Source organism: Vicugna pacos, chromosome 11 (genome assembly GCF_048564905.1).
Source record: "Vicugna pacos chromosome 11, VicPac4, whole genome shotgun sequence".
Taxonomy (NCBI): domain Eukaryota; kingdom Metazoa; phylum Chordata; class Mammalia; order Artiodactyla; family Camelidae; genus Vicugna; species Vicugna pacos.
The window spans coordinates 70,893,555-70,921,189 of record NC_132997.1 but is presented as its reverse complement, the minus strand read 5'-3'; the positions used below and the strand labels follow the sequence as shown (position 1 = coordinate 70,921,189).

The following is a 27,635-nucleotide window of genomic DNA, read 5'->3' as shown; positions in this document are numbered from 1 at the left end:
TCACCCTGATTTGTTATTCTTCATAGCACTTATTACCATTTTAAAATTTATTTTTAGCACTTGTCACTAAAATGCCAGCTCCCTGTGAACAGGGAATTTCTAGGTCTTGATCTTGCTCTATTCACAAGACCATTGGCCATCCTAAACCACTGCCTGCCACACTGGAGATGCTCCATAGATATTTACTTACTGAATAAATGAGCATTTGCTGTGTACAAGCCACTACATCAAATACATCTCAAGCCTAATTCATGAAATCCTTTCAATAGTTCTATTAGGAAGTATTGAGGCAAAATTTGAACACATGTCCTTCTGGCCCCAAAGCCCATTCACTTAACCACTAAATAAACAAAACCATCCCCTGCTTGGAATATTTAGTTCCCAAACATAAAAAAAAAAAAAGTTTTTTTTAACTTTTCTCTAGTGTTGCATTGAAGATCAAACAGCTAATGGTACCATTTAAATGTGCAGTGAAAATCTGGCAGCTACACAGCCCACCCTCTTCAGGGACCCCAGACTCTCCTGAGGTGCTGCAGACATGGCAGGCCTCAGTCACGGTCAGGCCCACCGTTATTTCTGAAGAGTTTCTCAGGACTCCATTTTATATCCACAACATGCAGCACACTACACCAGTCTCACTGGAGATTAAATGAGGTCACGATAATTACATTAGCATCAAATAGAACCGTTAGTAAATAGGATTTGGAAAAAGGGACATCCCTCTCCCCGGAATATTGTGCAACCAAAATAAAATTTACATCACTCAATACTTCTCACCTGCTCAGAATTTCAAGCTGTTGTGAGCGCTCATTTACTACAACACACTGAAGTATACATTATATTATGCTGAAATACATATCGCAGATGTAAATTAGATGTAGTAATAATTGCTAGTTAGTATTCATTGAGCATTTACAATTACTAGGCAGGCACTGTTCTAAGCACTTTATATACATTTAGCCATTTGAGACAGGTTTTATTATAATCTCGATTTTATAGTTTGAGAAACTAAGGCCAAAATCAAAAAACTAATAAATCCTAGACCTTTGATCTTATCAATACAATTAGTGGAATAAGATTTAATAGAAATCGTGACATTTCTGAAGATAAAAACAGCAAGGACATTCTAGAATGTCTACAGCTGAATTTAGTTGTATTTTTTAGCATGTCATCCTAAGATTTCATTGTGTTTATAGTTTAGGTTGTTTTTGTTGTTGTTGCTGTTGTTTTAATGTTTTCTGTCCTTTCCTAAAAGTGTATTATTTTCATTCTTAAAAACATTAAACTCAAAGAATTAACAATATCCTGTTTGCTCTTGAACTGGTAAAACTTCATGGTCAGATTTTGGAAAAGAGCCTGAGAGAATCTGTGAGTACAAGTGTAAAACAATCATGTTATCATGAAACAATTACAAAATATTCTTCTGGTACGTCATCGTGTACAATTCTCTTTTCCTCCTATTTTCCCCAGCCCTTGGCAGGGCTTTCTTTGGATGTGTCCTCTTTTTCTACCTCCCACTAACATTGCACTGTCTTTCAATGTGTCCATGATTTCCTTATCTCAGCCTCAGCTCTGGCAACAAGACACATTGTAATTTCTAACCCAAATGGGTTCAGATATATTATGACTTCAGGACCTGTTCTAAGATACTAAAACCTGCAGGACCCCAAGAGGCATAACAAGCCCAGGCTGTTTCCAGGTATGAGAAGGTATCCATGGCGGGGCTGGTCCAATGAGCAAAGCCTGGCAGCAGAAAGTTCCAGTGTGGATATAATCAATGTTATGATGCTGCTACCGCGTTACCCTGACACCATAGCTACCATTGCTATCTTATCGGAACCACCCTCAACATGAGGATTCAGGCCACCCCTACCAATGCACTGGAATTGATATACTAATTGAGATCTATTAACCATCCTTCAAGGATAGTTCAAGGAAATTGGTAATGCTGAATAAGGCTGAATAAGGTACCAGTATCCTAGTTTCTTTCAGCATGACTCCAGACAGGGACAGGCACGCCCCCTAGAGGGAGAAGCTGGCAAGGAGCTGGGCATATTTAAGCCAAATGGAGGGACTGGAGGAAAAATCAGAAAACCCTATGAGAATGAGAAAAATCAGTGGAAATTAACATATGGTGGCAACATGATGAAAACAGTGGTGTCCAGGGCAAAAGGTCCTTAGGGCGGCAAAACTAATTCCAGACCGCACCTGCTCCTGAGTTTCAGGCTACCAAGAATCTGCCAGCTACAAGATTTTGAATGCCCAAAGCAAAGCCATGCTAGAACAACACATGCAAGGCACCAACACTAAGCCTTTCTTTACATTTCTTCCTTTTCTTCGAAATTCAGTCACCGTCTGCATGGCTAACATCAAATTCCACTTTGCCATCCTGGCATTTTATTCCCCAATTCAATTGTTATAACTGTCTGAGATGTCTATGTTGGGTATTTCACTGGCAACACAAATAAACTATGGAAAAAAATATAACGTCTCAGCTCTCCCCTAAAACTCTCTCTCCTTTAAACTTGATACATTGGGCAGTGGTCCCGTTTCACACATATATGGAATAGAAACAAACACAGGACCTCAGAATCATCTGCTTTCCGTCCACTTTTCTACTGAAACAGAAAGAAAACCAAAGGCGCTGACCCAAGGGCCCCCTGGGGCAGTCAGGCAGGAGACAGGATGGACCACCGGGGAGGAGCTTGCTCTTGGAGCAGCCTTGTATGAAGTCAGGAGGTAGGGGGTAGGCAGCCTGGGCAGGTGAGAGAGACTATGGCCACTGACCACACCGGACAACGTGAGTCCCGGGCTCAGCAACCCCCCTCGACTCCTCAGGTGGAGGAGACCCGCTCTCTCAGATGATGGCGAGGCTGAGTGTGCCAGGAAGGCTTGCACACCCTGTGAAAGAAGGGCTATTGCTCCATCCTTAAAGGACACTGGCAGAAATCATCTCCGGGTTTTGAGTCACTGAGCTCTCTGACCTCACCTTGTTAGAGAGACAAACTCCACCTGACCCTGATCTGACCTCTGACCTTGAGCAGGGCATCTCAAAAACAAGGTGGGCAGGGAGAGGAAGCTAGTAAAATCCTAGCTAGTTTAGGATTTTACAACAGAAAAAGTTTATAGAAGTAATGCCTTTCTTCTGTGACAGGGAAGGAAAAACAGAAATCCAGGATATCTTGCTACTTCAATTCCCAGGTGCAGGGCTTTCCCTGAGAATGTGTCTCTCCTGTATTCCCAGCCCCATCCTCCCAAGGTCCTAAGGCTTCCCTCGCTGTCCTGTCCAGGGCCTCAGGGCAGGGCCTTTGCAGGCCTGCCGGCCAGTCTGCCTCCAACCAAACCCCTCTGCCAGCCTCTCTGCCTTCAGACCTTGTAGCTATTCAAATACTTCTGCCTTCTCCTCTTCACTGAAATGAAGCTTTTCTCTCCAGACTGCTTTCTTTCTCTTGACTCACAAGGTCACCATTAGCTCAGAAGCTTATACAAATTAGTTCAACAAATATTTATCTAGCTACTGTGTGCCAGGCAGGGTGGAAGCGCCTGCAGAAGATCCTAAGATATAAGTAAGACACAGGTCGTGCCCTCAGGAATCTTTAGCCTGAGAATGGTTATAACACAAAATACACACACACACACACACACACACACACACACACAAACCCAACTGAGTCAGAATCAATGCCCTGGATTCTTGAGGGCTTCAAAGGATGGAGCGTTCACACGTGGTTGGTGGATGAGGAGAAGCCTCATAGATGAAAGAGCAACTGAGCTGTGCCTTGCAAGATGGACTGGATTTTGGCAGGCAGAAGTAAGAGGGGAGAATAATAAAGAAAAGGAACCATGAGCACCAGAAAAAAGAAAATCTCAGGGCAAATAGCACATACTCCACTTTGGCCAAAATGAAAGTCCTGTCTTTATTTTCCAGTCCTCATATTTGGTGATGTGAGCAGATACGTTCTGTCACAACGGTGAAACAGAAGAGTTGACACTGGCATATCAATGACACACACAGGTATACACAGAAAGGCATCGAATGCCAGCCCCAAAGTCTTCATCTAATCAATAATTAGAACAATTCAGGAAAACTAATTTTGGTTAATACTGTCCCAATTAAAGGCTTGTTAGGAGCTCTGTGTGTATCTTCCAAAATGACACTGGGGTGTTTTAACAGTAATCTTTGGAAACAACTGCTCTCACTCCTCGTTTAATAACCCAAACATGAAGCTAACAGTGGGCATTCCAGGGCCACTGGTGGTGGTGATGGGCAGCCCCTGGAGAAAATATCTGTGCAGTGTCTACTCTTGAGGGTGATGCTGAGACAGTGCTATGACTGCCACATGCAAACTGACCTTTTTCTTTAGGAAAGGCCAAGTATAAGATTGGGGACATCTGCCCTCAGAACAGAGGGTATGACAGACCCAAGAACCAAAGCAGGAAGTCAGGTCCACGTCAGGGCAAGACTTCCAATAGTTCTGAAGTCTGTAAATGCTGGCCAGGGTGGTGAGACCAGGAAAGAGATGGAGAGCATCAGGGGCTGAAGGCCAAGGGCGCTAAAGCAGCAATGGCAGCAGAGGCCATGGTAACTAACACACATCCAAGCCCCCTCTTCTCTTGTTTCCCTTTAGACTTCTGCCTGAGCCACCAGGCAGATGCACAAGTCACACAAGATGCTGGTATAGTATCAAGTTATGCTCCATTTGGAAAAAATTACAGAGTTTCCCATTAGGAAAAAGCTTTGGTTTCTTCTATCTATTGAATAGGGTAAAAATTACCTCCCCTTCTCCATGGAAGTTCATGATGCTCAGATAAAATGAAGGTGTAAGGAAACTTCATGGATAGTTCCTTACCAATCAATGGTAAGGATGGCAAGGAACCATCAATACCAGTCATTGATAATGGAGTGGTAATTATTTTGCAATTGCATCTACATATTGATAATTTAAGAATCAACCAGTAAATATCAATAGCTTTCCATACCCCTAACACTACCCTAAGCCCTTTAAAAACATTCAAAATATATTTAATGCAAAATCAAATTTAAATATTCTGGAGAAATTCATTCAGATTTAAATTGTAGGATTTTAAAACATTTGGCCCTGGATCTTTCTGAGAGTGATAAGACAACACCCCGCCACCAAATCCTTTCACTTAATCTACAAATCTTAGTCAACAAATATTTACTGGCTATCACAATCACATTCAGCAACTGCTGTCTCGTTCCCACACTGATAGGTGTCAGATACAGGCAGACAGTCAAAAAGATTTTAAAATTTTAAACTGCCCTTTTAACACAGAGATACATGGTCTTTCATTTAAATCCTGTTCTTGAACTATGCAAATTAATCCCCATCTTACCAAAGAAGCTATTTTTAAGTCTTATGCAGAAATTAAAAACACATACCTGAGAGGTCACTATATAGCTGAGAGCAGCAACAATACAAATAAACATTCTACATTTTTTTATATAACTCACATCCACTCAAATATAAATTAGTTTCACTGATAGGTCTAACTGCTCGATATTTTTCGCTAAGCAAAGTTGTAAAGAAAACAATTGAAACCTGATATAAATAAGATGGCATAACTGTTTGGAGTTGGCATGAGGCCCTTTTTGATCACTTGAAAGTCATTCCTATTTTTTAACCTCATGGTGATGAATCACAAAACAAACATAATTCAAAAAAAAAGTGAACATTATTTATTTATCATCATTTTTCTAAGGATAAGAAAGTTTTGAGATTACATATATACAGAATTGTGCCTATTTTTCAAAAATTATTTTTTATCCTGTTACAGAGAAAAGTATAGAAAAGTGAGTAAGGTGTTCGCTTCAGCAGCACATATACTAAAATTGGAACAATACAGAGAAGATTAGCAGGGCCTGTACGCAAGGATGACATGCAAATATTTGAAGTGATCCATATTTTTTGTCTGAGACTTGTAAATGATAACCACTATATATAAAAACAGATAAAAAACAAAATTTTTATGTATAGCACAGGAAACTATATTCAATATCTTGTAACAACCTTTAATGAAAAAGAATATGAAAACGAATATATGTGTATATATATGCATGACTGAGACATTATGTTGTACACCACAATTGACACATTGTAACTGACTATACTTCAATTTTTAAATTAATTAATTATTTTACAAAGAAGTGAATAAGACTACCTTATTGCCACTAAAGAAGAAAGAACAAAATATAAAGGAGCCCTACCTTAAAGTAGCTTCAATGGGCAGCTCAAAAGATTGAATCTCAGCCAGGACATTCTCATAGGTTTGATCTGGGTCTTCTTCCAACATTGCTCCTGATTTTCCAGCTGCAGACATCAGATTTTGAGTGCAAAACAGTTGTAATTTATAAGACAAATGTAGTTTTCCTTATAATTGTGACAAGGGTTCTCTGTTCATCCAAAGTAGCAGCAAAAACTGAGCTCACTGTCTGACTTCATGCTATCAAAATCCATGCTTCCAAGAATGTTGCACAGCTGTTGCTGTCCTGTCTCTACTTATAACATTTTATTTGTTATTAACCTTGACACAGTTCAGAAAGTTCCTGCCTGATGCCTGCTATATTTATTTGTTTCTCACAGACAGTAACTGCAAAATAGGAATTAGAAAAATTATACTATAAAAAGTTATTAAATACAATTGACTTGCTAGGGCACATATTATAATATTATTTATACTAAATACACAACGGAAGCTATGCTCCTAGTTATACCTTGCCCACAAACCCAAGCCGGTAACTTGTTCAGAAAAAAGGTAATAATCCTATAGGATATGAGTTTGAGGTCTCTGGGCAAGGCCCTTGGTTCCCCATCTCTTTCACTTCTCCACCCTCCTCACTGCTGTGTGAAGTTCCTTCATTAGAGAGCCATTCATTTTTTTGGCCCCTGTTCAAATACAAAGGCTCCTGAAAGTCGTTAAATTTTAAGTTTTATTAGTCACTTATGCCTCACTGTGAATGAGTTTGCTAGATCTTTCTTGCAGGATAAAATTTGATAGGCAGGGAGAAAGCATGAAGATGCCCGGATGTTACGGGGGCTAGTTCCCCTAAGAGGAAGAGAGAATGCAATAAGTAGAGGCCCAAAATAGCAAGGAAAAATGTGGCCAACAGCCAGCCCAAGTAGGCTTAAAAAATTAAATGGGGACATATTTCCCATTACCATTTGCACTAGATCTTCCACAATTATGAATTTAACTTCATGCTTTCTTGCCCAGTCCTAGAAGGAAGGTATTTAAAGGGATGAATAGTGGTATTCTTTCATAGGAATTTTTGTTTGTTTTTATCAGATTTGTTAATATTGCTCTAAAAAGAAATTGAAGTTCCTTCTCAGAATGTAATATACATATAACCACAAGGCATATGTCATAAATTGCAACATTTTTTCACTTCTCCCTGCTCCATACCCTTGCCAGTGCCTCTCTGAGTGTCCCTCTGTGCCTCGTGACTATGGGTTTAGCCTTGTGACCTCTGGGACTGATGATACATAAGCGGAAGTGACAGTACGTGAGCGGAAGTGGCGGTACGTGAGCTCCGAGCCTGGGCTTTGTAAGGCCTCACGTACCTCTGCCGTCGCCTGAGAAAATCATGCCCTGGCTAGCTTGCTGGTCCAAGGAGGATGAGAGATACACAAAGCAGAGTCATCTCCATGATCCATAAAATTGCAGGGAGAAGCATATTTTCCCAGCCAGCTGCAGCAGCTGGAGGCAGAGCTGCCCACCCCAGTCCCGGCTAGATCAGGCATGCCCCAGATGACCCATAAACACTGGAGCAATAATGAATGATGGTTCTTTTCAGCCACTGAGTTATAGGCAGCAACAGAAAACCAATGCAGCATTCTTCACACCAACCCCACCAATAGGCTCAACTCTTAGCCCTGGTTTTCCTCCATGGCCGGATGGAAGAAATGCATCAGGAAGATGCCTAACAACCGTTTCGCCCAAGAGGAAGTGATGATGCCCTCCTTTAAGATGACACAAGACCGTGATTTTTTTCATCTTGTGTTAAAGACATTTATGTTCAAGGTTTTTAATTTACACCGAATTATCAGATTATTTAAGAGCAGAATGTCTATTTGATTTGTATTTGTATTCCCCATAACACTTAACACATTGCCCTGTGTACAGCAGGTGCTCAAGAAATGTTTTCTGAATGAATGAACGATTGACAGCAAAAGCTGCAAGGTAAGAGTTACTTCTGCCTCATGAGGAAACATTGGTCCAACTGATGCAAAAATATGAGACTTCTAGATTGAGTTTATCAGACTATGAGAATACATAAGTACATGATAGGAAATCACTCTGGTCATAAGAGAGCATTTGTCATCACTATACTACATCATAGAGAACAAATTCATAGGTAATGCCACATACACGGGAACATATATTTGTGATGAGCCACCCAGCCCTAAATATAACATAGTTAAAAAATGGATACTTCTCCCCACATACCCCAAATTTTTACCAGAAAAAAAATTTTTTTAACTTACAGAAGAATGCCATGGACATGGGGAGAGTGTATAGGTCAAGTGGTAGAGTGCATGCTTAGCATGCACAAGGTCCTGGGTTCAATCCCCAGTATCTTCTCTAAATAAATAAATTACCACCACAAAAAGAAAAAAAAAAAAAGAATGCCATGGACATGTAATAATGTTCACAGCAGCACTATTTATAATAGCCAATTTTGGAAGCAACCTAAATGTCCATCAGTAGATGAATGGATAAATAAATAAATTTAATTAATTAAATAAATAAATAAATAAAATATTACACAGCCATAAGAGAGAATAAAATAATGCCACTTGCAGCAACATGAATGGACCTAGAGTTTATATACTATATGAAGTAAAATTAGACAGAAAGAGACAAATATTATATGATATCATTTATATGTGGAATGTAAAAAAAAGATACAAATGAACTCATTTTCAAAACAGAAACAGACAGACATGGAACACAAATTTATGGTTACCAAAGAGGAAAGTTGAGGGAGGGATAAATTAAGAGTTTGGGATTAACAGATACACACTACTATACATAAAATAGATAAACAACAAGGACCTACTATAGAGCACAGGGAACTATATTCAATGTCTTGTATAACCTATAGTGGAAAATAATTGAAAAAGAATTTATGTATCTGAATTACTTTGCCATACACCCAAAATTTACACAACATTGTAAATCAAATATACTTCAATGAAAGGAAAAAAGAATACCATGAACAACCACATACCGCTCATCTGACTCACCATTTGACCATTTGTTGACATTCTGTCACATTTGCTTTCTCCTCCTCTCTCTCTGTTTATTCAAGGGGATTTTATAATGCAGGCATATGCTTTTAATATATATAGTGGTAAAATTGTGTTAATTTACACAGAATATTTTTAGAACAGTATAATGCTGTACCATAAAGTAGTAGAATTAATGAACCATGATAGCTTTGACTCATTGTTACTGCCTGGCTCTGTTCCCACCACACAGTGCTGTTATCCTCTTCCTGTACAGCCAGTCCCACCAGGAGACTCAAGGTCTTCCAACCTGTCGGCCTAGTGGCCTCCCTCCACCCCTCGGCTCTCCCCATACCTCCTCTACTCCTGCCCCCTCTCTTCTGCTCCTCCCACCTCTGTTAAGTGAATTTTCCCTCTGCCTCTTACTTTCTTCTAAGCTGTGTAAGACACAGGCAACAACTTCCTGTTTCCGCTGACTAAACCAGCATCTTCCTTTTATTCAAAACTTTCCTTGAGTGCCATTTCCTGCCGGAAGTCAGCACAGATTGAATGAGCAGGAGAGGATCTCCTCCCAAAAGTAACAGTCAGAAAAACAACCTCCCTATCCCATAGCGCTGACAACAAACTCACCATATAAGGAAAAGACAAGGAGGTAATGGAAATTTTTAAACAGCTATATTCCAAGATGCCTATAAGAGAGAATGGCAAGTATGACTGGAATGTTCCCAGTCTCAACCCTTAACCTCCCCCCCAGTGGCTGCTCAGACTGCTTTACTGCTTTCTGGGATCCTGACCACTGATAGGAGTCAATTAAGTAGCTCTAGGCTAGTGGTTCTCAATGGGTGATCTCTCCTCCCAACCCTAGGGCAATGACGGGAGAGATCTTGTCTCAGCTGGAGGTGGTTGCTACTGACACCCAGTGGGCAGACGCCAGAGCTGCTATTCTGACTTTTTTTTTTTCCCTCTAACTCTACCCCACCATGACTAGCATCTTTGGTGAGCAAAGAAATGGATCTCAATCAGAAATACTCAACATATTTTTTAACAAGCACCTCCATAGTAATTAGTCTATGCCAAACATTGTTCTAAGCACTTTACAAATATTAATTCATTTAATCCACACAACATCCTATGAGGCAGATTATTATTATCTTCATAAATGTGTAAGACAATCGTGTGATCCCACTGCTACAAGTCTAGTGAAGCCTTAGGCTACATGAATAACAGTACGGAGTTCAGGACAAAGACGGTTAAAACTCAATTGTATTCTGTGCTCTGGTTCTGATATCCACTTGGCTCGCTCCTTTACTTCCTCCAGGACTTCGCTCAGAAGTTATCACCTCAATAATGCCTTCACTGGAAACAAAATCCAACATTTTAACTTTGATTCAGCACTCTCTAGCTCCACTACTTCCTCTACTTTATTTTTACCTCTCAGTATTTGTCACCTTTTAACATATTATACACTTCACTTACTTATCTTGTTTATAATCTGTCTCTCCTCTTAAAATGTAAGAGTAATGAAGACAGGGAACTTTTTCCTGTTTCGTTCACTGAGGTATCTCCAGTGCCTAGAACTGTGCCAGGCAAAGAGAGGACTCTCAGTAGTATTTGTTGAGTGGATGGATGAATGAATAAATGTGGAAACATACAGATGAGAAAGGAAAAAAAGAAATACTCAAATAATTTTAATACATGAAGGCAAGAGATGAGTAGTAGAAAAGAAGAAGGGATAAAAATGCCAGGAAAGGCAACCCAAGTGCCCATTAAAAGATAAATGGATAAAATATAGTACAAACATACAATGGAATATTATTCAGCCTTCAAAAGGAAGGATATCCTGCCACATGCTCCACCATGGATGAAACTGGAGGACATTGTGTTAAGTGAAATAAGCCAGTCACAAAAAGACAAATACTATATGATTCCACTTACATGAATTATCTAAAGTAGTAAAACTCATAGAAACAGAAAAGAGAATGGTGGTTGCCAAAAGGATGGGAGGAGGAGGGAATGGGGAGTTGTTTAGTACAGAATTTCAATTTTGCAAGATGAAAAACTTCTGGAGATCTGATGCACAACAATGTGAATATATACTTAACACTACTGAACTTGTACACTTAAAAATGGTTAAGATGGCTTGAAAGAAATTCTTGAAAGGCTCATGAGAGAGCAAAATTATCTACATAGAAGGGACACTGGGACTGCAAATTGAAGAATGGGTACTACTGGCATATTCTCTGGTGGTGAGGGGACTCCTAGCCCATTCATGTACAAAGCAGTTGGTGGGAATAAGGACCTCTGATGTACAGAAAGGGCATGGCCAGGGAATTGAGAGTGTAGCTGGGGTGGTAACAAGGGTTGCTTGCTGGAGACAAGTGTGGTGATGGAGAAATAAACAGAGATTATTCCCTTGTTGTTTCGCTGCTACTGTTACTATACCCACAGCAACTAAGTGGATGGCTGGCACTAGTTAGCTGCTCAATAAATATTTGTTCAATAAATAATCTCGACACAGCTGTACAGTGCTTTGTAAGCAATAGGCAATCAATAAATATTTAATCATGATATCACAGAGTTTGTCTTGCAAAGGCTATCTAAAATAAAATAGTTAAAAGTTGCTTTAGTTATATTAGCATTATTATTTCAACATTAGGAAATCTTCCAAGACACTCAGTTAATTTTACAAACTATAGCATTACTACTTTCAAGAGACTCTCAGCAATACGGCTTGCTATTTCAAAGTTATTTTTTTAAGAAAAATCTATGATATCCAAAATTGTGGTTCCACAGGGCCATTCTATATATTTTTCCCTATCATCTTCAAAATTCAGGATGTAAAATTCATTACAAAGGGCATTTTGATCTTTCAATGAATCTGTGTTTTCTCAATAACCTATATTCCTACTGTTCTTTAGAGAATACAACTTTTAAGCAATTAAGAAAAAATTTTAAAAATCTATTCTAAATTTCTGATATAACTCACCACATTTTTCTGTTTATAAACCCATAGGGGACATGGTATTTCCATGAATATCATCATATCATTACTGTTATCTGAGCTTCTACTCCGTGGAACTGCCGAGGTTTTGTACATCTCTGAGCCTTTATATATGCTGCTTCCTTTATGTAGAATGCCTTCCCCAAACTTGTTTTCTTGTGAGGAGCATGAAGATAATAACAGTATCACATGCCTCAGACAGTTGTGAAGATTACCTGATTTTTGAGCATTTATTAGGGAGAGCACTCTGGAAAGTGTTTGGCACAAGTCGAATATGAGTGTCAGCTGATATTGTTACTTATCTTTCAAGGCCTTGTTCAAATGCCACTTCGTTGTATAGAATGATTTGCTACTATCTCCCATAACTCTTTTGAACATGTCTTTATCACAGCTCTTACCCTTTAGTATTATTGTTTTTCTGTTATATATTTCTACCTTACTGGACTATGAGCTACACAAAAGCAAGGAATGTGCTTTATATGCTACATGCATGTTGGGCATGTACTTAATGAATGCAAGATTTAAGTAGGAATGATGAAAACAGTACAAAACAAATATGAATTGTGTTTATTAAATGTCATTAAATTGACATTTTTCCAATTTGACAAGGAAATTCTGGACTGTTTTAATTAACTGTGATTATTCCTTTCCCTTATCTTCATGCAAACCTGGGGTTTCATTAAGAGAAGGGGAAGGTAAAATCTCTCCTAACACCCGTTGCTTTTCTGAGTTCTGAATAAACATAATTGCTATGGTAGAAATAGTTTTATCAAGCAAATGCTTGAACCAGATACCTCTTTCATTTGTTAAGCTAGGGTGTTCTGATTGAAAAATTTTAGGACACCCTTGATCTTTTCCTAAGAGTAAATCTTGAACATTTTCAACCTGGCCGATATACAGAATCAACAGTCAGTCCTGCTGTCACAGAGCTAGATTATGGCGCTACCTAGTGGTCAATTTATGGTATGGATTTCATTGAAAGTGGCTCGTGCTCTTCTAGGTTCTAATTTAATTTAATTTTTTTAAATAATTTTTATTTGTTATTTTTTAAACTTTTTTTTAAGTGGAGGTACTGGAAATTGAACCCAAAACCTCATGCATGCTAAGCATGCGCTGTACCACTGAGCTCTACCCACCTCCCTTATTTTTCTTACATTGGCAATTGTAAAGTGTCATTAGAACTCACTAAATAGCTTGCTCTCTTTTTTCTAGTATTTCTGGAAACTGTTGTATGTGTCATTTATCCTCTATTCATCTAGTTCAGACTGCTTCAGCAGAACTGAGAAGACATTCTGCAAGGCGTATTATCAAGCTGCCAAAGATACCCTGAAATCTTTCTGGTCAGAATTCAGGACACTAACTTCTTTGGGCCGTGATATGAGAGGTTAGGTTACTGTGTGCCCCATCTGAGTCCACGCACATCTGGCAGGCTGCCCACGGCAAATACACTCGCCTTTGCACACATTCTTCTAAACAATCATCTCTTTTCCCTCTTTTGAAACCAAACAATTCCCTCAAAAATATGGTTTCAGGCATAAAATAGGAAATCGTACTAAACAAACGGAAATGTTTTGCTTTAAATACTGTAGCCACTTGTTTACATTAAGAAATAGTTTGCATTCAAAGCCCATAATGAAAAGAAACATGAATCATCAATCACAAGGGGACTTCATAGATAAGAAATAGGTGCTGGCCTGAACAATTGTATTAAACATGAACAACTCTTCTTGGGAGCTTTTTTTTTCTGCTGAGTCATTTTTCAGGAAGTGGGCTGTCCAGGGAGATTTCTACAGGAGGAACAATCGACAATATTTTCATATTAATAACCTCCAGTTACTTTATTGTTCTCAAAACTTTTGTTAATGAATATTTTCCTGTTCAGAGGAAAAATATTAATCAAAAGACAAAGCCTACTCTGACTTATTTTTGTGCTTTGGGTTCTTTTCTCCTATAGGTGATATTAAATATATTTAAGTAAAAGTTATAAAACATCCTTGTTCACTGAACATATCAGGAAACACTTTGTTCTGAATCTTTTTTTAAAAAAATATATGCTATAGTATATACTAGATACGGTCCTTAGAGTGATTCCAAATAATCATTTTGTATTCAAATTCCTTTCAAGGCAGTGGCAATGTTTCCATTTGGTTTGGAGCCTCTTCTGCCCAACTCCTTCTGAGACTTCTCTCAGTTACCCCACCTCAGATAAGGGACAAGCAATATGCGCTGCTGGAAACCAACTAAAAGATTAGGACATTCACACAAAGTCCCCTCAGAAAACTCTCCAGCAGGATGGGAGAGGACAGACGGGGTCAGTGAGTTCCCTGGAGACTCCCAAGTAGACAAGCTTTTTGGTCCTGTCCAAAAGCACCGAGCACCCCTCTCTCTTAGCTTATGAATGAGGGTTTGTGACAAGAAGCTTAGGTCACCTGCCTATGGGATGGAGGATAGTAAATCGCAAAATAAGATCATTGTGTGATTATGATTTCTGTTAGTGTAAAAAATTATCGTGCTTGTGGTCCTGATTTAACACAATATATCTCCTACAACCTGCCTCTGTCCCACCTGCCCCCACAGAAGCCCTAGTGAGAAAGCTTCACTTCACATGCGCTGTGTGGCTTTCCTTCCGTACCAGGTGATAAACAGAGTGGGTCCAGCTATGCAGACAAGTAGCAAAATCAAAGTAGGCTTCTGTGTCGTGTACTAGTAACATTCATGGAGTCCAGAGTTGGGCTTCCTAGGTTCAAATCCTACCTCTGCTAGTTATTAGCTATGTGACCTTGGGAACTCTTCTGTGTCTGAAGTGTCCTCATATACATAAAGACAAGCTCCTAGCTCATAGATTTGTTGGGGAGATTAAATTAATTAATGCAAATAAGGTCTTCAGAACAGTGCGAGGAAAAGTGAAAAAGAAAAACACTATGAAAGCGTTATTATTATGTCATTGGTTAATAAGGAAACATTATGAACCATTGAGGATAATTTGGGTTTTTTTTTAAACTAACTGCTTTATAATTTTGTTATAGGAAGTAGTATTGTTCTCCTTTTTTTTTTTAATGGACATACGTAGATGTTTCTCTGATGCTCAATGGTTAGGGTTTTGAAAATGTCAGTGACCCATAAAAACATTAGGAGACTACAATAGTCATACCCTTATCATAACGTGATTTCCTGTGTACTGCTAGTTATGTTTTGTTAATTCACTGATTCATCTTTAAAAAGAAAACTACATATTTAAGAAGCTACCAGGTACTCAGCCCTTGAGAGGTCCACAGGTCAGTAGAGAAATTTCTCCTTTATTCCAAACAGATTGAGAGAGTAGGGGCCTGGGAGTGAGACACCTGCCGTCCACACCCAGGAAGGCACACACACCTGCTGGGAAGAGTCTCCCGCTGGGCCTCGGCATCAGGCTTTGAATGCAGATCTAAGTCCAGAGTTTGTGACCACTATGTAATACTGTCTCCCTGGCTCATTGAAGCTTCACAACCCAGGACCATCCCTTTTACCTGAATCCTAGAACCTTCCATTCTGGGTGCAAGCCCAGCGTGAACTGCTTATTTGGTCTACCCTAGGCTCCTGGAACTGATTTTTAGGGGTAAACGAATGGAGTAAGATTAGAAAAAGAAACCCAACTCCTAGGAAAGAAACTCAAAAGAAAAAAGGTCTGATTAAATGCACCTTTGATGTTTCCTTTCCTGCTTTGACATTCCCCAGCCATCACTAAAGAAGGGCTGTATTGTGCAACAGGGGAAGAACTGCCATTTTCTGGTGGGTTCCCTTCACATCTCCCTGGCTTCTCCTTCTCAGCTTCCTTCTAAGGTTTTTTTTCCGTCAGTCTGTCCCTTGGGTGTTGTCGTTGTTTCCCAGGAATCTGTCCTCAGCTACCTTTCCTTCTTACTCTAGACTCTGTGAGTCCATCTTCCGCTTGTGTGTTGATGAGCCCTAAACCCAGATCTTCAATTACACTGCTCTCCTAGGCCCCCAACTTCACTGCTGACAACCTACATAACATCCCCCAGCATACCCTGTCTCACCGGCACTTGACCCTCAGCATGTCCCAAACTGAACACATTAACTTTCTTCTCTAGCTGAGTCTGTTTGGGTTGCTATAAAAGAATACCATCGAGTGGGGTGGCTTAAACAACACTATTTCTCATGTTCTAAAAGCCCAAGAAGTCCAAGAGCACAGTTCCAGCATATTTGGTGTCTGGTGAGAGCCTACTTCCTGTGACCTCATGTGATGGAAGCGGCGGCGGAGCTCCCTGGAGTTTCTTTTATAAGGACACTAATCCCACTCACGAGGGCTCCACCTTCATGACTGAATCAACTTCCAAAGGTTCCACCTCCAAATACCATCACATTGGGGATTAGGTTTCAACATACGAATTCGGGGGGGACACAATCATTTAATCCACAGCACTCTCCTCCCACTGTAAGCCAGTGTCCATATACCAGACACCCATCTACCAACAACAATGATACCCCCAATATAGATATCCTCAACCTGCTGTTGCTCTCCAAAGTCAATCTCTGCCCATCTCTGACCCATCAGTTGTGAGGCTGGTCATCTCAGTGCCTCTGTGAGGCTGTTTCTTCTGTCTGGAATGCCTTTCCATCTGTCTACCTGGTGAACAAATTTCTGTGTATCCTTCAAGACTCAACACAGACAGCCCCATCCTCAAAGTCACTTAGGTCTTGGATTGTACTTCACATGGAACATAATTTGGACAGGGTCATATGTAATATTTTATTTCCAATATAAACTATAAATTCTTTGAAGACCACCTCTGGCCTTATTCACCTTGACATGATTCACATTTGTAGTTCTCAGAGCACTTAGTACAGGACCTTATACCTAGAATCCTCAATATATGTTTGCTAGAAAATCAATTAATTAATGCAGTAAAAAGGAATCATTGTATTTGAGTGGTGAGTTATTTCTTCCTCCACTCATTCTTTGTCTTCAAATTTCCCATTACCTACTATCACTTTTCTGGACTGGTCACCACTCAGAAATCTTAATGTTGTAAGCAGTCTATCTCACAAAACATTTTGGAGTTTATTTGGTTTATAAGGCCTGACATAATCTGGCCCCTTACAAGGACATCTATTGTAGAGTAAAAATCCAGCAAATGACTAATGTGAATTCCTTCACTTCAAACACACTCTGATAAAAAGAAAAGTTTCCATTTATACCAGGTTTTGCAGGGTTGTGGTTCAATAGGTGATCTGTATGCTTCCTTTTTACTTCCAAACACATGTGTTCCTTTGTTTCTCAGGAAGTAATCATCATGTAGCCATGGAAATCAACGAGTGCAAAGGAAATGTTGCAGGGGAATAATGAAGCCAACTAACTCCACAAAAGTTGGTCACATCCTAAAATAATTAGAGTACAACCATCCAAATGCTCTTAGAGGAAGTGTTAATCGGTGCTTGGTATTTTGACAATAACCTGTACAGTATGTGAAAGCATTTCAAAAATTCTAAAGCATTTATTAAATATATTATCAAGATGAATGAACAAGTATTTATTGAGTGACTACTATGAATTAGGACCTTTCACAATATTCCCTAATTTTATCATCTCAATAGCCCTGTGGAATAGCTATTTTTGGTATTATTTCCATGTATAGATTAAAACAAAACAAAACAAAACAAAACCTTAGACTGAGAGGTTAAATGACTTGCTCAGAGACTAACAGGTAAGTGGGAGGCAGCACTTGAAGAAGCATGCTCTTTCCACCAATCAGAATTCATCTCAGAGATAACCAATCAGAATTCATTTAGAGATGAAGGCTGCCCACCCATGGCCTCAATCCTAAGAGGGGCTCAGCACAGAACAAACCATCTCCCAACCAACTTTCCACCCCAGTAAGTAAATTGCAACTATTTCTTTCACTGTTTAAGTAGGCCTGCAATTCATAGCCTTGGAGGTGGATTATGATTTGGAGTTTAAGACCTCTCACTAATAGGAAAGATCAAGACCATAGATAGTTTTCTTTTAAGTCATTTTTAAGTCATCAAGATCTCAATCACTAATATTCTGGCTCAATGGACAATTTCGTTTTGTTCTCATAGTAGATTTTGTAATGTCAGAATCTTCGTAAAGATCCAAAGTTTACGTTACATAGAAATGTGTCTCGTAATGTTTCCGTGGGAGGAACTGAGAGTGGTAACAGTATTTTAATCTTTATTTAGAATCTTAAAGTGATAGAGCTTATGTTAAGGAAAACTTATGGACTGAGTCTCATCACTTTATAAGACATACTTTCTAGTTTATACAAGTTATAGTATTAATTTAAGTCCTATACTGTTTGGAATAAGTTTATCATGTTACCTACTCATTTTAAGACCAATCATATATAGTTCAACACAAAAGAAATTCCCTTAGAAGTGCCAGATCTACAAACTCAATTCTAAAACTTTAGTCATGCCATTACTGATAGTGGTAGAAATGACTGTGTCAGAGAAAACTTGCTTTATCATAAGCAACCAACCACTGTCATTTACTGAGGACCAGTTTTGCGCTTAGCACAAAGCTAGGTTCTGTAAAAGATCCAGGAGAAGGAGGTGGTTGCTTTTTATGACAAGGTGAATTTGTAGGAATATCAAGTCACAGAGAAGAGATAACAGTGGCTTTTGTTCTCTTGTATAAAGGAGTCCAGATAAGGACTCAGTCAATCCAGGGCTGGTGTGGCAACTCCACAGAGTCATCAGACACCTAAACCTCTGTATTTCTGCTTTCTGTCTTTAACCAATGGCTTCCATACTCAAGGTCATCTCAAGATGCAGAAACACTGCTGGAGCTCCAGCCCCCAAAGTCCTCAATCCAGGCTGCAGAAAGGAGGGTGGAGGAAGGGCAAAAAAAGATGTGGACCAGCTGTGTGTCCCTCTTTCTTAGGAACTTTCCTGAAAGTTCTACCCAGGAGTATAGATGGGGTATATATATATATGGTATTTAAATATATAGATGGTATTTAAAACCCTGAGACTGGATGAGATCATCAAGGTAATAAGTGTAGATAGAAAACAGAATAAATTTTAGGACGGAGTCCTGGGGCACTCCAACATAGAGCGATTAACATTCACCCAGCCCAAAATAAACCAACCAGCCTTCTTCCCTCTCTAACACTCACCTGATACAGAGAGTGACCTCATAATGCAACGCGATTAAAACCTGGTCCTGGATTCCAGATTTCCACACACTTTCAGCTGTTTCCTGCAAATGGCAAAATAGAGATTCCAGTGGACTCTCTGACATGGTAGAATGCCAGCTCAACCAAAGAGTGTTTCCTGTAGCCTGAAGAGAACTGAACACCAGCTCTCAGGCCATCTACTGTGTTCATCAGTTTTCAAGTCTAAGACATGTGTTTGGAAAAAGGTCTCATTAAAGCTGTCCCACAGCAGCAAGGCCGCAATTTCTTCAGTCCCACTCTTGCGTCGGATGTAGAATGATCAATCAGAATCTTTCTGGCCAGGCTCTTTCAAAGAGAGCAACGAAGAACCCAATACTTTGGGCTATACATGAAAAAAAAAATAGCCCCAAATCAGACATCTCAAGAAAATCTTTCTTTCCCAGTGGGATGCCATGGCCCACTTTTCCCAGCCAGTATCTAACAAATGCACTCCCAAACATCCTCATGTTATTGACTAATATCACAAAAAAAGCATAGAATCAAAAGAGCATTCACATAATGGAAAAGAATCTGAAATATATATATATATGTATATATATGTGTGTGTGTATATATATATATATATGTATATATATGTATAACTGAATGACTTTGCTGTACACCTGAAACTAACACATTGTAAATCAACTATACTTCAATAAAAAAATTTTTTTAGAGAGCATTTACACAAGTCCTGCTGAAATTCTTTCTCTTTCTCTTCTGGACACCGGAAATCCAAGTTTCTTTTAGTATTTAAATTGATGGCTTCATAGTCAGGCATCTTCAACTTCCCTGATATGTCTCTTATCAGGATTCTAGAATTTTTAAACCTTTATCTTCATTGACTAATATAGGCCTGGAAGAGAGGAAATGGTCAATTAATAGTTCGGGTTTTTTTTCTTTCAGTTTCTTTTTTAAAAAAATCTCCCAGCAACAAAATGTAGGACCAACTATACAGGAGTTCTGAGCAAACGTGAGTTTACCTGATTATAACAAACAAAATCAACAATGAATGTGTCTTGCTCTCTTGAAATTAAAAAAAAAAAGTCATTGAAAAAGTTTGAAATAAGCATTAAATGCTACTCCTTTTTCACTTTTTAGGCCAGTCCTACAATACTTACAATACTTGCTACCCTTTGCAAATCCCAGATCCTATAAAAGGTTGAACTTAGATTGTAAGGTAAAGATTTGCCATCAGAGAATGGAACTAAAATCAGACTGTCCTGCTTCTGTGAGTTTAAGGAAAAGCCTTAATGGTTCTTTTTAGTGTGGGGTTTGGAGTTGAGTAGTATTTAAAGCACTAAACTCTCTCTCCAGTATTTGAGGGGATTAGGCTTAGAGTTCATTGTGTTGACTGTCTTTTGAAAGATTAGATAGTTTAGTTAGGCTCCTACTGACCATGTAAATGTCTCAGTGTTTATTGACTGTCTGCAGTCATTATCAAAGACTCTGAACACAATCGACACCTTGTAAACAGAAATCCCATTATTTTTGTGGTCCCGATAAGATTTACTGAGGATTTAATTTTTTTTATGATTGACTGGCTAGTTAAAGATATTAATACAGTACAGGAGAGTATGATAAATGAGTATGAATTCAGTCAATAAACTTGCCCTTTTATTTTGTTTGGAAACTACAATCTCATTTTGCTCGTAGATTATAGAAATAATTATCTGTACAGTGCTCGGTTTAAAAACACTTCCTAAGTACATTTGAATGTGTTATATGCATTTCTACTAATCTTTCAATGATCTATAAAGGGACTTATGTTTCTTTAAAAGATACTTTAAATCTTCCAGTACTAGAAGAATTCCATGGATAGTGTAATAATTTTGTTTGGGAACATTTAAGGACTTACTTGTTGGATGGTTTGGATCTGCATTTTCAAATGCTTTAATGAAGATAAAAACTGAAAAGTCAGGCAATAGACATGTTGCATTTGACCACAGGCAAAAATCCATGGGATCCACAGTATTTCGATTCTGAAATTGGTGATCTCTGCTGGGGTGGTGGGTAGGGGTGTTATTCAAGCTTCCTTCTGCCTCCAGTAAGATGCGTGAAAGATGAGAGAGGGGAAGGGAAGTAGGCCCTCCCAGGTACTTGCATGGCAAGACTTTAAAAAAAGATGACTTTGACAGCACTCGTGGTTAATGAAAGCAAGGAGCCCAGCTGCAGGAAGAGTTGCAAGGGGGCTAATGTCCAAAAAGAAAGCAGAAAGACAATAGAATTAGACCATTTTGCCCGAGAGAAGTGGAGTGTGCCCCCACCATCACCTTTGATTGCCTCAGAATGAAACATAAATGACTTAACACAGGACACCAAACCCTTACAATGAAACCCCAACACACCTTAACAACCTCAGCTCCTGGCCTGGGACCCCAGACTTCGAGCCCCTGGCCTTTTCTTTGCTCTATGTGTTCTCAACTCTTCACTCCGAAAGTCCAATTGTCAGCTCTTCTGTGATGCCTTTACTAACTCCCTCAGATGCGTATCTCACTGGCTCCACTATATTCGTTGATTTCTTGTCTTTTCTTTGTGTCCAGCTTCCCCACATCTGTAAGTTCTGAGAGGGCAAGACTCAGGCTTACTCTTTTTTCATAACCCCAGGGTCTAGCATATAATATGTGCTCAATAAGTGTACAGGGCAGGAAGAAGGAAGACACATATCTATGCCTTTGCTTACACACCCGCCCCATTCTCTCTTCCAGTATGAAGCCTACCCATCGCTCAAAAACCAACTGCTTTTTGAAGAGTTCCCTGACCAATGATCTCCCGTTTCTTTAAACTTCCATAGCACGCAGGTGAGAATTACACAATTGACACCTAACAGAGTTGCGTCCTCAGCTTAGGTGTGTTTTTATATCTATGTGTCACTTCCCCAACCACAATCAAAGAGCCCTTTGCAAGTCTTTAACCTCCGTGGTTACCCACAGTGCCTAGGTGTGGTCTGCTTAGGGTTGCTTCCTACCTTGTGTTTGTTGAACAAGGAAGAGAGGGGGAAGGTCTGAAAGGTGGCCCAAGAAGGTTATTTTGAGAGGCTCCATGAAGGAGGTGCATATACAGGACAGCCCAGGCCAAGACAGAGGTCAAGCACAAGGAGCAGCAGGCAGACTGCCGCCGAATTCCTCAAGCACCTGAAAAGGAGACAAAGAAAGTCTGCCAAGTGTTTAATAAGGCAGGGGAGAAGGCCTACACTTAAGCTAATGAAAAGCCAGGGCATTGCAAGTAGGAACAAATGTCTGCCATTGGTTACTGGAGACAAACCAGGCAAGGAGGACAAACGCTAGAACAGTGAGAACTTACTGAGCATCAATTATGTGCTAAGCGTTTGACATACATTCTTTTTTATAAAACATCTTTACTGAGATATAATTCACACAGTGTATAATCCACCTGTTTAAAGTGTATAATTCAGTGATTTTTAGTGTATCCACAGAGTTGTGCAGCCAACAGCATAATCAATTTTACAACATACTCATCACCCCAAAAAGAAACGCTGTTCCTAACAGTAGTCACTGCCCATTTCCCTCATGGCGTCACCCTCCCACCCTACCTTCAGCCTTAGGCAACCATTAACTTACTTTCTATTTCTATAGATTTGCCTATTCTGGGCATTTCATGTATATGAATCATACTACATGTCGTCTTTTATGACTGACCTCTTCACTTGGCGTAATGATTTCAAGGTTCATCCACGTCTTAGAGTGTATCAGGACTTCATTGCTTTCTCTTGACAAATAGTTCCATTGTGTGGATTTATGACATTTTACTCATCCATTCATCAGTTAATAGGCATTTTGGTTGATTCTTACATACCTTCTTCCTTTTATTCTTCCCAGTACTCCTGGGAGGTAATAGTCACTTCACAGATGAGTAGACTGAGGCTCAGAAAGGTTAACTACTCTGCCTTTTCATGTAAATAATGGCACTGAGATAGAACCTGATTCTGCCTGAGTCCAAAGCCTCATCACCACCTGTTATGTGGCAGACTTTGTCAATGGAGGCACATAAGAGATGCCAAATTCCAAAGATGCACAGAGATGACTGATGTTCCCCGTCTCTCAAGAAATTTAGCTATAAATTCTAAAATGTGATAGTTGTGTGACATAGCAGAAAGAACACGAGCTTTGGATCTAGACAATCATGATTTTGAATCCCACGTACTAGCTTTGTGATTTGGGGCAGATTTAACTTTAGCTCCTCCGAGCCTCAGTTTCTTCACCTATAAAAATGCAGATAACTCCTGCCTTGTAGGGTTGTTGGGAGGATTAGAGGAGCTGGTAAGTATAAAATGCCTGACATATAGTAGATAATCAGAATACAGCAGCTATTACTTTTATTATCATTACTGTTTGCAGTGGTACCAAAAGCAAGTAACATACACACCAGACAACATTTCCTTCATAGTGAGGAATCTGAGGAGGTTGGTTCTGGATATTTAGTAGTGAGAAATCCAGGCAGGAGTCTCCAGTGGTAGGCAGACAGAGATAAGGGGCAGGAGCTAAGGTGAGAGGTCAGGGCTACAGATATAGATTTGGGGGTTATCAGCATGGCAGTGAGGGTTGAAGCTGTGACAACTATTCAGGTAGAACCAGGCAGAAATCTTAAAAATGAGTTTAGTGTCTGAGCCTTGAGATGTCCACAATTATCACCAGGAAAAGGAATAAGAAGCAGTACAGGATATAGAAATAAGCATTTAGAGGGGTTGTGGGGACCAGAGGATGCATTTATGGGGCCCCAGTTTATCTCTGTGTAATAAAGTAGCTGAACTGAATTCGGTGGTTCTTAAACTATGGTTTGTATAAGCAGCATACAAAGTAGCTGGTTAAAAATGGCAGATCCAAGTAGATGAATAAACTTTAATGTTAACAGTTTAAAAACTTCACTGATACGACTTCAGATTCTGCATTGTAATTACCCTTTAAGAAACTGTTACTTGTCCAGTTTCTGTGAAATATCTATCTATCTATTCACAATTAGCTGAGAATGCTATTAATATACCCTTCTTTTTTCCAACTACATACCTGTATAATGCCAGGCTTCAACCAATACAACATATCACAACAGATTCAATGCAGAAGCAGAAAAGAGAATCCATCTGTCCTTAATTAAAGCCAGATATTAAAGACATTTGCACAAAGATAAAATGATACCACTCGTCTTACTAAATTAGTTGTTGTTTTCAAACATATAATTATTTTTCATGAAATACATATCTTAACATGTAATGGTTTTATTACGGTTTTTAAAAATAGATTAATAAATAAATATTTAATTTTTCAATTGGCAATAATCACATCTTGGATAAACCTCATTGGCTATGATACTGCCACTGTGCAAAGCTATAAATATTTAATTTTTAAAACCAAAGACAATTCAGAATCCAAGCCTTCCCCACCCCACAAGCACCACCAGCATCACCACAACCCTGAATATTTCTGGTTCAGTAGGAATGAGGTTGGGCCTGGGAGTGCTAATTCTTGAGAATTCCCCTGGGGGTGATTCTGATGCAGGTGGCCCTCAGACTACTCTTCGGATGCAAGTTCTTTATAGTCCCTCACACCCCAAATTGTAAATAGGAAGGAAGGGAAGAGAAATACATTATTATGGGGCCAATAGGAAGATTTCCAAATGGTATTTTGGTTTCCTCTGAGTAGATTTCAGGGCCAGTCATGTGACCTCACCAAAAACAAGTTTTTTGAGTTAATGCCTCAAAGTGTCATGGCTTCCTCCCCTGTCCTTAAATCTGCCCTTCTGGCCAGGGCATTTAGCTGTGTTTGAACTCAGTGTTTCCTTTGGTAAAGCTTTCCCCCATTATAGTCATTTCTCAGAGGATTTATAACCTTCAAGGTAAAGGTCCCTGAAACAAGACTCGAAGGATGATCCCCACCATTGACTCATTAAGGGCACTTCAGGTGCATTAATGTCCCCGGTCCCCGGATTTATTACAACATGGTAAAGCCTCTTTTTAGAAAGCATACTCTTAGTTCCATTTATCCAGCAGGCTTTTCCAGGAAGAGATTAGAAGTAAAATGATTTGAGACAGAATCAAAGAATTCTATCTTTTTAATTAGTGTGTTAAACACAGGAACACCTAATACAAATATTTGACTCTGTGGTTAAGCGTTGGCTCTGAGGTCACTGGGGGAAATTTATAGGGAACTCTAAAGGCCCTCACAATAATTGTCTTGGGTTATGACTTCTCGAATTGCTCTTCATTGCCAATAGCATTGCATTTAGACATAAATAAAATTTGCTGAATTAGGGCACTGTTCTGGTTAAAATGTTTAATCTTCACTTTAAATGAGTTGTGGTCATTGAAGCCTTTTTGTTTTGTGGAAGAGGGTACCTTTACACAAGGTAAGCTCTTTTTACACAGCCTAATGACTCACTAATTTAAAATCCTTTTTGGGTAGATGCCACGTTGATCTGTTCAACATGGGAAGGGGAGGAAGCAGAAATCTTTTTCAAAAATATCTTAGGTTAGTGTAATTCTACAATGCATAGTTTAAAATTAAACATAATATGCAAATGATTTATTAAGTGCTTCGGTGGGGAAGAATACTTAACTGCATCTGCTTTGCACAGAACTCTGTCTCAAAAATGAGATTTACTATTTCATCACATGATGCTTTCCACCATGGGCTCTGGACTGTCTGTCTCTAATGTCCCAGATTTGTTCCTTGTCTGAACTGAGAGGCAGCTGTGGAGAGAGAGGAGGCAGGGGAAGCTTCCACAGCTAGGACAGGACAAGGGGATAAAATGAAAGAGGGAGGAAAAAACCAGGGACAAGGAGTGGGGTAGAAGAGTATATGGTCCATCTCAGAACACCTTTAAATGGACTCTTTCCTTTCTGCTAAGTTTTTACGCAGGGCTACCCTTAAATACTGTGTTGGGTAGAACTCTAAAATGATTCCCTTTTACAACACACTCCTCTTTTACCACCCCAAAGATTACTGTCCCCTGCACAGTACCTGAAAGTCTTATTTCATCTTTGCATCTCCAGGCCCTAACCCAGTGCCTAGCACATGGTAGATAGTCATTAAATATTTGTTGAACGAATGGGTGGATGAATGGAGAGAATAAAGAATTGACAATTTAACACACCTTTTAAGTACAAATCTCCTTATGAAGGTTAGAGGACTGTTGCTTATTGTCATTAATGTGTAAGGATTAAATTAATTTAATTCCTTCGGAGGAATTAAAGTGACAAAGAAGTTGTACAGAGAAGAGGGGAGAAGGCAGGCCTGGCTCAGGACATCAACAAAGCAATGTGAGGACTTTATACACCTGGAGGATGGGGGTGAGGATGTGAAGGATCCCAGTGAATTTTCCAAACTGGCATCACACCATTGATCTGGCTGGAGGCTTTATCTCTCTTGAGCCTTAGGGAACTTGTTTTCTTTCTATTCATCCTCCACTCCAGTTTCAAGCTCCTAAAAACCCAAGGTATCTCTAGCAAAGAAACACTTGCCATGACTTATTTTGAGCATCTCTGAGGAGGAATGGCATAGCTCTAAGGGTGGGCTGGGGAAAATCAGAGAGGCATCAGCAGTGCTCTCAGCCACATAATTTGAACAATTTATTTAATTTCCCAATCTCTGACAGACCTGCCATTCTCCTCTCTGAAAACAATACTATTTTCACCATCAAAAAGAGGCAATTATATTTATTGTTGTTCTACTATTAACAATAGTAAATTAGAAAGAAACTGTCCATTGATGGGGAAATGGTTAAATAAATTATAGACTACTACGAAACAATTTCAAAGAATGAGGTTGATAAATCTACCAACATGAAGAGTTCTCAAAGCCATAATGTTAAATGAGAAAAGCAAATTGGGAAAGAAAAAAAAAGAGAGATGTGCTATTTCACCACCTTTTAAAAAACACACATGCCAACATGGTATTTCTGGATGTATGCAAATCTGCGAAATCACACAAATAGATCTAGAAGCACCACGCTGCTAACAGTAGCTGCCCGTAGAGAGAGGACTGGGACCAGTCAGAGGCAAGTGGATCAAAGGTAACTTTTGCCTTATCTGCATTGGCCCCAGGGACAAAGGGGAAAAAAAAAATCAAATTATGGCCTTTCCCCTGGAAAAACAAAAGGAGAAATATTCACCAGTAGCTCATTACATTCTGGTGGGCCTCTTACCCTCTAGGCTTACTGGGTCGTTATCTGCAAAGGCTAGAACCAGCGTATTTG

At 39.3% G+C, this 27,635-nt stretch overlaps 1 protein-coding gene, 1 non-coding gene and 1 pseudogene across 2 annotated transcripts in view; 1 reads left to right on the top strand and 2 right to left on the bottom strand.

Moving 5' to 3' along the window:
- EXOC6 (exocyst complex component 6) overlaps positions 1–6,427 on the bottom strand; it is a 181,479-nt gene extending 175,052 nt beyond the window's left edge. Inside the window, exon 1 of the mRNA XM_072971615.1 lies at positions 6,230–6,427. Coding sequence (XP_072827716.1) covers positions 6,230–6,342 — 113 coding nt within the window. The 5' untranslated portion in view covers positions 6,343–6,427. The remainder of the gene's footprint in view (positions 1–6,229) is intronic.
- On the top strand, positions 5,825–5,931 carry LOC116282453 (U6 spliceosomal RNA). The gene has a single exon (XR_004191973.1). It is a non-coding gene; the product is annotated as a U6 spliceosomal RNA (small nuclear RNA).
- Positions 6,428–24,656: 18,229 nt separating the features above from the next.
- Positions 24,657–24,771, bottom strand: LOC116282466 (U4 spliceosomal RNA; annotated as a pseudogene).
- Positions 24,772–27,635: the final 2,864 nt, after the last annotated feature.